This window comes from Nestor notabilis, unplaced genomic scaffold (assembly GCF_000696875.1).
Source record: "Nestor notabilis isolate BGI_N333 unplaced genomic scaffold, ASM69687v1 scaffold6959, whole genome shotgun sequence".
Classification (NCBI taxonomy): Eukaryota; Metazoa; Chordata; class Aves; order Psittaciformes; family Psittacidae; genus Nestor; species Nestor notabilis.
This window is the reverse complement of record NW_009942270.1, coordinates 10,161-24,824: the sequence shown is the minus strand read 5'-3', so window position 1 is coordinate 24,824 and position 14,664 is coordinate 10,161. Positions and strand designations below refer to the sequence as shown.

Here is a 14,664-nt window from a genome sequence, read left to right as displayed (position 1 = left end):
ATTGCAGAAGTATCTTTGGCCAGCCACTTTCACTATGTCAAGCATTACAATTAAGCACCTTAATGCAAGGAATTTAGAAAATTTATTGAATCCAAAAGCAAACAAGAATATTCACACTGTTACACACTAAAATAACAGTGTAAGAAACTTAGAAGGACGAATGAATGACTCAGATTCATTAAATCCTTTAAGATGTATTTTGCCATTTTTATCTTCTCTAGTGATGAATAGCATTCTGTTCAGTTCAAAAGCATGAGTTGTTGGAAGGTCTGACATACATCAGTAAGTTTTGAAACCATTGTAAGAATGCCATACTAAAAAAACCCTCTTGATCAAATAGTATTGTTAATATTCCAAAATATTCCTAGTGACTACTAAGGGTGTTGTATTTTAGGATTCCTTGGCAAAGAGTTCAACAAAATATGTAAAAGTTTAAGAAAGGCTCTGAGCTGGAAATCTCAGCTACTGTGAAACTACCAGGTTTTTTCAATTACTGTTGGAATAGTGGGCTAATATGGAATCCTTGAAATGTTTGAAACATGCAGTTAGAGGTAAACATCACCCAATGAAAGCTATTTGAGCATTAAGTTTATTTGTTTAACTTTTCCTCTCAAGAAAATCCCCTTATAAGGGATGAATCTAAATGATGTGGATGCACTCTTTAGTGTTCAGTCAAATTATATTTTTATCCCCATCAAGTTTGAATTCATGAGCCCCTAAGATCCTTTCCAACATGTAATATCTTATGATTCTAAGTCATATTTCATACTTTAGTTTGAAGACAGTAACAAGAATATAAAATATGTTCTAAATATATTAAATCATTATAGCTGTAGACATCAATTTGCACTTCCTTGAAAATGACACTTTATTGGAAATTGCTAACAGTTGCCAACAATTACTAACAATTAGGACCAAATGTTCTGCTCACATGAAAATGCACACCTTCATTAGCTTGAAATATCTGCTTTGATTTATGCAAATAGAGAATTAGCTTTACAGATGTACTTATAAAATACTTTCCCTTTTTTACATTAACTAAACATGGTATCATTAACTGTCTCTCATTCTCCTTTGATTTACTGTGAATGATATTTTAAATTACTCTTTTCTGATTTGTAACTGGTTATTTCCAAGAAAAAGAAAAGCATTTTTTCCTAGTTTACCTAAATCTCCTTAATCTTTCCTTATGTAAGAGCTAGTTTACTTATTAATTAGATGGCACCTTTTCTTTATCATCAGTGAGACTGCAACTAGGATTTGACTGTAAGAAACTGGTGTGCATGTGGTGAAAACAGAGAGAGAAAAAAGAACCAGCACGTTTAGTTGTTGCCCATACAGAACTCACAAGCATGCCCGAGCTTCCAGTGCAGAATCTGTAGTGCTCAGCTGGCAATATAGTTGAGTGCCAAAGCCAAGACATTGAGAAGTAATAACTACGAAAGGGATGGGTGATCATGGGGTTTTCATTTTCCAAAGGATGACTGTTTTTCTCTAAAATGTCTCTCATTTTCTTTTCTAGTTACAGTGGTGGTCAAAGTGGATCTGGAAGTAAGTTCTACGTATACTTTTGGAGAGGAATTGTTTCTGTGTACTGCTTACCTTCAAATCTGCACCTTCCAAGTAATACAGTAATTATCCATAACCGTGCTAAATATTAGCTAACAGGCAACAAACAAGGAAGTATAGTGGCTAAATTCACTTTCTTTCCACCTATGGGAACTTGGGTGATTCAGATACTGTGAATCAGAAACATGCCAGAAGATGACAAAACTCTAATTTCTTTTTGTGCTGGTAAATCATCCCACAGAACAGCACATATATAATTGAAAAAATATTAACATGAGCAAGAGGTTTTGTGCAGGAGAAATTTAGTTCTGAAATAGCCAGTAATACTGCCAATTAAAGCTGAATTTTGCTGACAGTTAAGGGGAACTTCAGTTTCAGTGATACTCTGGAGTCCTAAACAGCATGACTGCAGCTGTTTCACGCTGTCAAGAATGCACCTTCAAACAGTTTCCCCTTTGGTAGCACATGTATTTTCGTAGGATTCTCAGTTGATCACAAGAGCATAGCTCATCTTCTCAGCTTAGAGTTTAGATACGAGTCATGACAGAAGCATCCCCTGGCAGTGCTGAATGAAACTGCTGCCAGCTGAGTACAGATTTCAGTGATTAATCTGACCAGAGGCTAGAACTGGACATGGAAAATGAGCTAACGCTGCACTGAAGGAAGTGGGGCTCAAAGGTCAGACCAGAGACCAAAATGGGGAACTTACACTGCATTTACCTCTGGCTTCTGTGGGTTAGCACAAGATATCAGTTGTTGAGAGTGTTGGTCTGACATCTTCCATCATCACTTGAGTCACACACAGAAAGGTAAAAGCCATCAGTCATCATAAGGACTGGGCCAAAATTACCCATTTAGAACTTCATCGAATACAGTGTAAATGCGTTTGTTTTCAGTATTCATGCTCTTGTGATTGGCAGTACCACATTCAAATGCTGTGGATGGCATTCCTAACTGGGATAAGTCTAAATCACTGTTTTAATAAATGTGCTGTACTGGTTTACAAAAAGATTCCATTTGTAAGGATACTGCACAAATGAACCGCTTAAGAGGCCAGTAGTGAATACCCTATTCAGCAGCATTTAATATAATATATTAATTCACTGTTTGATCTGTTAAAGATATGTTCCCACCTCCTTCTTCTGATCAAGATATTTATGATGGAATTAGTGATGAAGATGCTGCAACCAGGTATGCTTTTATATCATTTAAACAATTTGCTTCTTTAGCAGAGTGTTTTCATTTCAGTTTTAAGTATTTTTAAATTAGGAATAATAATTAGTAAGTATTAGAATGATCAGCAAGTGGATATAGACCAGGATGGGTTCATGAAGCTAAATAAAAAGGGCTCTTTGGTCTTTGGGAGTGGTTTTGTTCTCCAATTTGTTTTGATATGTCAGCAAAAGCAGCTGCAGTCATGAAAATCCCTGAATTCCCAACTGGACAGAATAGCTCTGAAATTAAAAAAACGAAGTAAAATGCTAGCTTTTGGAGTAACAACATGAAAACAGTAAGCCACTAGATTAATATCTATACCTACAAATACATCTCAATTTCTACAAATGATAAAACATACATATTTCTAGTTTAGCATTTTAGTGTTTAGCATTTAGGTAAGACTCCTCACCTTTTGGTACAGACATTGTTGGCATTAATGAGAATTATGTGCATCAATGGAGAATTTAAACTGGACATTTTAAAAAGAATGTTACATTTTACATTTTGATACTTGCATGCATACTCCAAAGGTCTGGATCGCAGGATGAAGATAAGAATGGTATCTGGTCCTTGGGAATCTTGAAGAGGCTAAAGGTCAAAGATGACAAAAAGAAAAGTGTACGAGAAAAAACAACCAAAGTCAATGGGGCAGAAGATAATGGAGATTTGTTGTAAGAGTCTGCCAGGAAATCACATTGCACATTAACTAATTCTAAAAAAATTGATCACATGCTACTAACATGTTCTTACAGCAACCTAATGAATCATGCATCAAATTGCAGCTCAGGATGATACTTTTCTGCAAAAACACTGACCTCCTTTCTTTTCACCTCCATAATATAACTATTTACTTAATAAGCTGCATTTGTTGCATAAGTCTGGTAATTAAAATTACCTTTTTTTTTTTTTTTTTTTGGTGAAGAGTGCCAAAATAATGCATCATCTTTGTGCCACTCTGGTGATGTAAGTTTGCTGTATCCTCAGTTAAAATGTACTTTGCTGACCAGTACAATGTAGCTGAGACAAACTGGTAAATCTAGTCCTATAATCCAAATTTTAAGAATACTATGTTCAACAGAAAAATGCAAAGATTTTCTTTTACTCATCTTGCCTACAGGTTAGATCAGCAACTGCTGATTTTACCACCATCTTCTCTCATTCAGTTCTGAACCATTTTCTTTTGATTTCATGGTAAAAATATGTTTAGTCCATGAGTATCACTGGTGTCAGCAGAGCTAGCTTCAAAATGTCTGGGGATTACTTGGAGCCCTTGTTGGAAGTTTTTTAAATTACTTAAGTGATGCAAAAGCCTATTAATGTAATATAAATACTTAATGAGTATCTTTTTTTACAGCATGCCTCCTTCAGCAAAGCAGTTTGGAAAAGGTAATTAATAGCTTATTGTTCAGTCTCCATATTGATTCCCAATCCTTTTTTTTTTTTTTTTTTTTGTATACATTACTCTGTATTATGCTGGTCACAAAAATACATTCAAGGAAGGAAACAGGATTTCCCATTGCTTACCCAGTTCCAGTAAACAAATTTCAAATATTGTGACTGATTTGTCTACAGACAAAGAGATACAAAAACATTGCAAGCTCTCTGGAAAACAGTTTAGTGCATTTTTTTAAGAAGCTGTGATTTTTCTATGTGAGATTTACCCTATTTCATTTTATTTGTCATTAGGTATGAACAGCTAGTCTTGGAAAGAAGTATTTAATGCAAGACTTCAAAAGTAAAAAGAGATGCTTGTTATTTTTATCACTTGCAGTGTCTTTGTAAGAGAATGTATACTCATAAATGTCAGCTCAGCCTTGGAATAAAAAGCAAGTTCTTACAATTTTGGGGGATGTTGCCGGAACTGAGTTCTAAACCTTTGATTTCCCACTGTGATTTTTCTAGCCATTGATTTGATGAGTTGAACAATTGCTTCCTCTCTACAAATATGTTAAATGTGATTCAAAGTATATTTTTGTGTAAGAGCTCTTTTCACTGCTTTGCCATTATAAGATGGACTAAACTCTAACATATATGTGACTTATATCCACTCCCAAGCAACGCTGCACTGACCATAGTTCTATAGAAGTGCCTGAGTATACATTAAAATCAAACTCCAAAAGTATACTTTGATGCAATACAGTGGGAAATGAACTCATTAAAATGAAGATTAAAGACTATTAAATTAGCCAACATGTGCTAAAACTTGCCTCAGCATCGAAAGATTAAAATATCAGTGAATACATATTATTATTAATAAAGAGTCTTCTGAAAAGGTTAGCTGGTATGTTTTGCACAGTACATTGTGCAAAATAGAAACGCCACAGTTACTATAGAGAGTAAAAGGCTACAGTACCATAGATTGTAACACAATGCATTCACTACTCAAGGATCACGTAATGATTTTCCATTCTTTTAAAAACTTTTGTTTCAGATTGTGGAGACAATGATGTTTATGACGACGTAGATTCTTCGGACTTCCCTCCTCCCCCGCCTGACCTCAGGCAAAAGAAAATGGGAATTTCTCCCCTGATTAGAAATATGTAATGCACTGAAAAATATTTTCAAAGTATTTACTAGAGGCACATTGCTACTCATGCATGCTTTATTTGGTGTTGTTAGGTTTAGTTCTCATGACCCTACTGTTGACAATGGCAGTTGAAGATTCCCTGCCTCCATTTCAGTTTGAAATAATAATTAGACCACAGAATAAATAAGCATGTATTGAATTTCAACAGATTCAGTCTCTGATGAACAAAAGGTAGAAATGAATGCATGGCCTAACAGTAGGGCGTTGTAGATTCTCTGCATGCAGTTCTCTTCCTATCAGAATTTGGGGACTGATACAATAAGTACTTGATTTCAACTGCTGCAATGTTTTAAGGGAAAAGGAGATAGTGAGCTGTTAATAGGTATGAGACACATATAGCAGTGTAAAGTTCAGCTTGGAGAACTTTTACCCCTGTATCAGAAAGTTAAGGCCATCTCTGGAGCACAGATGTGTTATGAGAACAGATGCATCTATGAAGGTGACTGCAAGATGTCCCATTCTGTTGTCACTAACTCTGCTCAGGTGGAGCTACACTGTGCACTACAATAATCTAGTCTGGAGGCATTAAAACAGAGACAGCTTTTTGAACTGTATATACAAAGGAAAAGACATAGCCTTCCCAACCTAAATCTAGGTTAGGTCACATACACATGCACAATCATTATCAGTGAAACTGTCATCCACACCTCCTAAAGAGATCAGGAAGGATCAACAAATAGAGTCAGAATTTGAATTCTGACATATGGCATCAGGAGTTAGGACATGAAACCCTTCCACACTCATTGGCACAAGTCAATGGTATTGGGCATGTGGAAAAAACAACTGAACTTGAAAAGGGTCATGTAATGCAGATTCCCATGTGTAGAAAGGTCTTCCATGGGCACGCAGAACTAACACAGCTACTATATGAAAGGCCAGGAGGTTCCAGCTGCCTCCACAGTGGGACATGTGTTATTCAGCCTATTATCCAAAGATACGTAGACTTTACAAAATTTGCTCCCTGCCTGGAGATTCTAAAGTGATGTGTATAATTTCCCTAAACTATTTTTGGTAGATTTAAAGTTCTTATTTCTGTAGCAGCTAGAAATGTCAAATAATTTTCCATATTCATTTATGTGACAGATATATTAACATCAGAACTCACTAAAAGAGAATACTAAGAAAGACAACCCAAAATTTTATTTCTTTTCAAATCAAATCTGTATTGCATTATCCATATTAGTTTTGTAGAGCAACAGAAACACATGAAAGACACATGAAGGCAAATGCATTTTCAGTAAAATAATAAAAAAATTTGTCAATACCTCAGATGTGTTGTTAATTTAGTTTTTATCTGTAACCTCTTGTTTTAGTTCATCAAAATCAGCAAGGCTTAGAAAACATAAATCAGATGAAAAAGATACACAAAAGTTTAAAAATACAGAAAGAGAAGAGAAAGAGTTCAGAAAAAAATTCAAAGTAAGTTTTGTTTATGTAAAACATAATTGCTAAAATATCTGTATTGTATCACTTAATTTGTCAGTAATCAATTATTTTGCCTTTGAACATGAAGTATTATTAGTATTTGTAAAAATAGTGATCTGAGTGTTTGTAAGTCCAAATGCAAGCATGGGCACATGCTACGCAACATAAACAGTCTTTTGCCTAATTTTCAAAAATTTTCTAATAAATGGGAATGTATTGGTCTAAAAAATGCATGATCATAAGCTTTACTTTGATCATTTTTAATCAGAATCTCTTTATTTTACTTTTGCAGTTTGAAGGTGAAATTAAAGTTATTTACTCTACCACAGCAGTCCAGGATTTGCCCCAGAGAAGATGGGGATCTAAAGACTTACAAGTTAAACCAGGAGAGTCTCTCGAAATTATAGAAAGTACAGATGACACCAAGGTCCTGTGCAGGAATGGAGAAGGAAAATGTAAGTTTTATTAAAAAGCTGTACTACAAATCAAATTATCAGAGAATGATTGAGTCAAGATGTGCAAAAAACTCTCTTCCCTGACATATTAAAGCAGAGTCTAGTATTTGTCTTTTTCCTTGCCTGGTGGTTGACAAAAGGCAGATTCTTGTTATTTTGCTATTTTAAGACAGGGTTGTCTTAAAACAATTAAAATTCCAACAGACAAGAGATACCAAATGAGAGAAAAAGTACAGCTTAGTTATGCAAATCTTGCTTTGCATCAGCTGAGATCAGCAGATGATTTTGTTTCTTCTGTCTCTCTCTATTTGTCAAAAAGAGCAAAGCTATAATAACCCGCAGAAACTAGTAAAAGTAAAATCCTTGCTGCACCTCTAGGAAGCATTTGCCCATTGATTGCAGCCAAGTGAACATCAGTAACAACATTCTTACTTTGGGAGTTTAATCTTTCCAAGAGGCTGTGTGGGAAACCGCTTAGGAGTCTTTCCCCCATCCCCTAGCTGATTCAAGGCAGGCCTGATCGTTTGGGGAGCTGCACAAGGTCGTCCAGTGTTTCTTCGAAACCCTTGGCTGGGGCCTGCATTGGCAGAAATTTTTGCATTTTTGGAGAAGTTTGGACTATTAACTGCTGGTTTCAATTTATTAATGTGTTTCTGTTATTTTTCAAATCTCCTGATGAAAATTCACTTTGTGTAGGAAGACTGCATCCAAAGGAGCAGCATTCTTCTGCTCACTTTATTTTTTACCTCTGACCTGTGTAGATGACAGTCCAATGCTATAAACCTCTCAAGGAGATACAGTCACTTTCCTTCTGTTTTTCCCCACTTCGTACTCATCTGTTGCAATCTGGATTATAGCCTTCTTCTTGGCAGGCCTGCAGGGTAAGGCAGAACTTCTTGCATGACAACACATATGTTTTTCAAAATATTCACTACACTAGTGTAGCCACGTCCCAAAGTGCAGCTTTCAATGCTGTGTTTTTTGAATCAAGCTAATAACAAAGCAGAAAGTAGTTCATGTCGGCTGTTTCCCTCGCAGTCTTGAAAGCCTTTCAAACAGTGACAAGAGCTACTGCTTTGCTATGCATAAAAGAGCAAAACAAATAAAAATATCCTCCCTGAAAACTTCTGAATAGAACTCTTGTCAATTTTCACATTCATTAGTGAAGTTTGAATCCTACTTTAGTTAAGTGCATTACAGCTTCGGTTATTTTTTCTAGTTGCTCTAGTTTCTCATATCTTAAAGATATGATTTTACCTTTTGAAGGTCAGATAGATGGAAAATCAGCAATTACAGATGTTTTTGTTAATTTCTTCCACGTGAATTCTTGTGCTCCAGACCCTTCGTCAGCTCTGTTGCCCTTCTCTGACCCTGCTCCAGCACCTCAATGTCTCTCTTGCAGTGAGGGGCCCAGAACCCAACACAGGATTCGAGGTGCAGCCTTGCCAGTGCCCAGTGCAGGGGGATGATCACTGCCCTGGCCCTGCTGCCACACTGGTGCTGACACAGGCCAGGATGCTTTTGGCTTCTTGGCTGCCTGGGCACAAGCTGGATCATGTTCAGCCCCGTCAATAGCACCTACGGGTCCTTTTCCACCAAGCAGCTTTCCAGCCACTCTGCCCCAAGCCTGTAGCATTGCATGGGGTTATTGTGGCCCAAATGCAGCATGCAGAATTCTTCCTTGTTGAACCTCATACTGCTGGCCACAGCCCATCGATACAGCCTGTCCAGCTCCCTCTGCAGAGCTTCTGTATCCTCCAGCAGATCAACATTCCCACCTAACTTGGTGTCATCTGCACATTTACTGAGGGTGCACCTGATCCACTCATCCAGATCATCACGAAAGGTATTAAACAACACTGGCCCTAACACCAAAGCCCTGAAGGACACCACTAGTGACCAATTACCAACTAGATGTGACACCACTTACCACCTGGATAGGAGGATTCTTCACTGGGTTGGAAACTTGCTGGACGGCTGAGCCCAAAACTCTTTGGACACGAGCAGCCAGTTTCTCCAGCAGAGCGCTGCTGGAGACTGTCAAATGCTCTACTTAAATCCAAATACACAATGTCCACAGCCTTTTCCTTATCAACCAGGTGGGTCACCTTATTGTAGAAGGAGATTAGGTTAGTCAAGCAGGACCTGCCCTTCATGAACCTGTGCTGGCTGGGCCTTATCCCTCTGTTTTCCCACATAAGTCTGCTCCATGTCCTTCCCCAGCACTGAGCTCAGGCTGACAGGCCGGTAGTTTCTGGGGTTCCTTCCTGCCATTTTTGTAGAGAGGTGTCATGTTGGCCAACCTCCAACCCCCTGGCACCTGCCTACTAGACCAGGGCTGCTGATAAATGATGGAGAGTGGCCTAGCAAGCTCCTCTGCCAGCTCCTTCAGCACTTTTGGTTAGTCTATGGGCCATTCGGCCCATAGACTTGTGCATGTCTGAGTGGAGCAGGAGGTCACTAACCATTTCTCCCGAATTATGAGGACTCCAAACAGCTCCCCACCTCTGTCATACAGCTCAGGGAACTGAGTACCCTGAGGATGGCTGGTGTGACTATTAAAGACTGAGGCAAAGGCAGTATTAAGTACCTCAGCCTTGCCCTCATCCTCAGTCACCAGATTTCAACCAGTATCCAGCAGAGGATGGAGGTTCTCTTTGGTCCTTCTTTTACTGCTAAAATATTTGAAAAAGCACTTTTTATTATCTTTTATGACAGTGGCCAGATTTAATTCCATCTGTGCCTTCACCTTTCTAACTTCCTCTCTACATAACCTAACAACATCCTTGCACTTTTCATGGGGTGACAGTCCCTTCTTCCACAGGGGATAGATTCTCTTTTTTCCCCTGAGTTCCTTCATGTTCAGCCAGGCTGGTTTCTTCCCTGTCAATTTGATGTTCAGCACATAGGGATCACCTGCTCCTGTGCCTTAAGGATTTCATTCTTGAAGAGTGTCCAGCATTCCTGGATCCTTTTGTCCTTCAGTAATGTTTCCCAAGGAATTCTGCCAACCAGTGCCCTAAACAGGCTGAAGTCAGCCCTTCAGAAGTCTAAGGTGAATGTTTTGCTGACCTTCTTCCTGACTTCTCCAAGGATTGAATATTCAATCATTTCATGATTGCTTTGCCCAAGATGGCCTCCAACCATCACATCAACCACTCATCCTTCTCTGGAACAGCAAATCTAGCCAGGCATCTCCCCTAGTTGGCTCACTAACCAGCTGGGTCAGGAAGTTATCTTCCACACCCTCCAAGAACCTCCTGGATTGTTTCTTCTCTGCTGTGTTCCACTTCCAGCAGACATCTGATAGGTTAAAGTCCCCCACAAGAACAAGGGCAAGTGATTGTGAAACTTGTCCCAGTTGTTTGAAGGACACTTCATCTGTAGCTTCATCCTGGCTAGGTGTACAGTCTTAAACAGAAGGTAATGCAGATCAGTGTCAGATAAATATGATCACATGGAATTAATGTCTTTTTAGGCAACCTTCAGGTCTAGCACAAGACTGAGGTTTTCTTTAAAAATACAATGTTTTTAATATATTATGGCCTTCACAGAGCAAATTGCTAATCTACTTTATATACAGCATATTCTGCGGGGAAAAAAAACAACAACAAAACAACAATGCTTATTTACATTTGAGATTTATAGCACTATCTGATATCTACCTATTTTAAGATGGACATACGCCAAGTTAAAATGAATTATGCAAATATTTCTTTATGAAGAAAAGCAGTATATAAGAATTAGTTATTTGTTACAATCTGCAAGACTGTTGTGGATATTAGTCTTGCCAGATAACTTTTTCAGTATTCCATATAGGAATCATAGGACATTTTACATTGGCCAGTAGAAGACTGTGGCAATATGGCACAGCTTTTGGGAACAGTATTAGCACATTGTGACTGATGCTAATTTGCAAGGGAAGATTTCCTCTACTAGTAAATATCTTGAAAAGTGCGATTTCAGTTAGAACAAAATTAGGTTTTGGATGTGAAAAAGGCTTAACACAAAATATGGGATTATCTGGACATTACTGTGCATTTATATTAGAAGAAAAAAAAAAAAGAAAGAGAGAGGGAGAGACTTAAGAGATATTCATGTCTTGCGTATCAGAAAAGAAAAGCAAAAATCCTGAAGGTGAAACTGTAAGATCTGGAGAATCAGCCGGACTGATCTGAAGAATTGCTACAAGAAATATTAGCAGAAAAACTGGTATTTTCTATACTATATAATGGTTCTTCAAAGTACATGGAGCAGTATCACCTCCAGGAACTAAAAGAAATTTACAAGTCAGGCTAACAAATTTATTCTAAAACCTATGAATTGTGTATGAACTACTAAAAACCTGATATTTTAGTGTGACCACTTAAGCCTCCTAATGAATAAAAGAAGGAAACATATGGTAGTTTCAAATATAACACAAGATCACATTTCTCATCTAGCACTGTTCTAATTTTTTATCAACATGCTGTTTACCTACAAATATGTAATTACTGTTGCAGCTTTCTTTGCTTGTATGTTACACCAACTGACAAATATTTGTGTAGATACCTTTTACCAAAGATAGCAAGCATTTTTTTCAACAGATTAGATATATTGAAGAAGAATATGTGCAGTTTTATCTGATTTAATGAGTAATGCAGCAGAGTAATAAAATATTTCACTAGTGAGCATCTTTTCTAAGGTATTTCTATTATCTATATAAATAGCTCTTATCAATATAATACAGTTAATGATTAATTGGTGTATACATCTTGAAAGACATTTTGTCTTATATACATATTTCTGGGTTTTATTATTATAAATATTACACGGTTATTATACCACATTTTTGTGCTACAATTCACGAACTGTACTGTGTTTTTTGTTAATAGCTATTGTTTCACACCTCTTTCATGCAACCAGGAAACTCTAATATAAGATGAAAACCTAATCTCACACAAACTGTATTACTATTTCCGCCTTTCAGCACTAATTTTGTACACAATGGAAACTACTGCAACAAAACAAGAGAATTGAGATTTTATGAATATATGAGGTACCTAGCACAGTAGTCATCTAACTGGTCTTGGAGCTACTGTAGTATTCTGATTCCCTATCTAAGGCACCAAGCTATGTTAAACAAGCAAATAGTAATAAAAACTAAAACTGGCCACAGCAGAAATTTCCTCAAGTATATATCTATTGTACGTTGTTATCCATCTAGTATGTCTTTCCACCTGAAATAGCTAAAAGAGAAAAACTGTATTTCACTAGTGCTAGCAATGGAATAACATGAATATTTAAATTTAACTTAAATACATATATATTTCGATTTTACAGATGGCTATGTTCTGAGAAGCAATTTAGTTCAGAAGTAAGTACAAAGTTATCTATTTGAAAAACTTGTAACACTCAATTTTGTTCTAAACTGTTTGTTAAATAAAAGTGGAAATGTAGTCATTTTAGTATGTTATTCTAGCCCTGCAAATTCATTTATTTTAATGGAGTTTAGAGTTCTTAAGAATTAGTCACACGCATCCATGTTGGAAAGTTTCCAGGGCTCCATTCCTCATTGCTTAACGATAAAATCTGGTTTAAATCATGAAAAATTACACAAATTAAACATTATTAGTACTAGAATCTATTACTGAATGGCACGTTACTGGGACTAAGTGTATTGATGCCATTTTCAACTGTTTAACTATCATGGACCAATTATTCTTTAGGTTTAATATTATTTCAGTCTCATTGGGATTGAGCAGATTTGGCTCAGTGTTGCTCCAAATAATTGCGTGGAGTTCAGCATTTAGGTTCTAATCCAAAACTCTCATCGGACAATGTCATTCAATTTCCTTGAATAGGCTTTATGTTAGACCCTTAAACATCAAATCAGATGTCACTTTCAGAATTTAGGCCTGCAAACACTTATACATACATTTCTTTTATGTATAAATAGCCTTGTTGACTTCCATGGGCCTATTCATGTATCTAAGTGACATAGTTTGAAAATTCACAGAACATGTATCATTTATCAACATTACCTAAATTCATTAACTAAATAGCTGATCCTCCAAAACTATCATGGCATTGCCAAATACAGAAACAAATAAGAATTTCAAGGCATAATGATTTTTTTGACTCATCTTTTCTGGTTTTCATTTTAAAAAAATCAGTAAGCATTTTTTTATGGCAGTATCTCTATGAGTTTGTTAGAATAGCTACTTGAAAGCTTAGTTAAAAAACTTCTAATAAAACAAGCCTTTCATGTTAGAAATGTATCCAGCTCTACCCTTTACTGAAAATCTTTTGACGTGACCATCTTGTTCAACACTGTACTGTTACCGCAAAGATTGCACTTTCCTAATTAGCAAATTTATTACTTCATAGCATGTCTGCACCATACCGCTACACAATTTTGTACCTGCATGCAAGTAATAATATCAACCCAAACCATTCTAATTCTATGATCTGATGTCTCAATTTTTTACATATATTATTTTTCTTTTTTTAACTTACAGTGACGGAGAGATTTACGATGATATTGGAGATGGTAAGTTGAACATTTCAAACAAAACAGTAACAGTATTCAATTACACCAAATAACTTCATTCTTGAGTTGAAGTACTACAGAAAACTAATATTTTTGCATTTTATTTCCATTTCAGATTGTGTCTATGATAATGACTAAGGCAGAATTTCATGCAAGTAAGAGGTTCATTGAAGATCAAAATCTATTTCAGACTTGATAATTGTGGAAGCAAGAGAAGTCACTAAAACTGGTTACAAGTTAAGCCTTCTAAATATACAATTAACCTTTTTTTAGGATTTCAGGGTTCTTTCATTACTTGCTTTGTATGACATTTGTATTGCCATTTATCTGAGCAAATATAATTCAGGGAATATGAGCTAAAGTTAAGGTTACCATTTTCCACTTTCTTTCCACATTTATGATAATCCATGTAAAAACACTTCTTCAATTAGCTATACCCAGAGAGGCTAGTTCAGGTCTATGAAGGATACAGATGACAACAAGCCCTGGGAACAGGTTTTACTCTGGCGCTGGTCTATTAAACACCAGAGACTGCCACGCTGGGGAGGACAGTATCCTGGAAAGAAGTGCTTCCTTTGGTGATAACATCCTGTTGTGAAAGCAGGAAACCAAAAGTGGGCATCAGAGAAGACAATACATAGCTGACCTGCCACTCCAACTGCAATAGCATTAGCTACACTGACGTGTACAGCCATGTACCATTATTGCTCAAGTTTCTTTTTCTGTATTGTACTAATGATAGAATATCATTCTCTAAGGTTTATTTGAGTATTCTGTAAGTATTTTTTGACTAACAGTAAATTAGTAACAATGCTATCCGTCTTACATACGGCACTCTGAGATATAAATCATAGAACAGCATAGTATAGACTGTAGAT

At 36.6% G+C, this 14,664-nt stretch overlaps 1 protein-coding gene across 1 annotated transcript in view; it reads left to right on the top strand.

Moving 5' to 3' along the window:
* Positions 1-13,924, top strand: part of FYB (FYN binding protein) — a 38,486-nt gene extending 24,562 nt beyond the window's left edge. The window contains exons 9-18 of the mRNA XM_010021304.1: positions 1,523-1,551; positions 2,691-2,760; positions 3,318-3,458; positions 4,142-4,173; positions 5,219-5,288; positions 6,688-6,793; positions 7,092-7,254; positions 12,577-12,610; positions 13,755-13,786; positions 13,902-13,924. Coding sequence (XP_010019606.1) covers positions 1,523-1,551; positions 2,691-2,760; positions 3,318-3,458; positions 4,142-4,173; positions 5,219-5,288; positions 6,688-6,793; positions 7,092-7,254; positions 12,577-12,610; positions 13,755-13,786; positions 13,902-13,924 — 700 coding nt within the window. The remainder of the gene's footprint in view (positions 1-1,522; positions 1,552-2,690; positions 2,761-3,317; positions 3,459-4,141; positions 4,174-5,218; positions 5,289-6,687; positions 6,794-7,091; positions 7,255-12,576; positions 12,611-13,754; positions 13,787-13,901) is intronic.
* Positions 13,925-14,664: the final 740 nt, after the last annotated feature.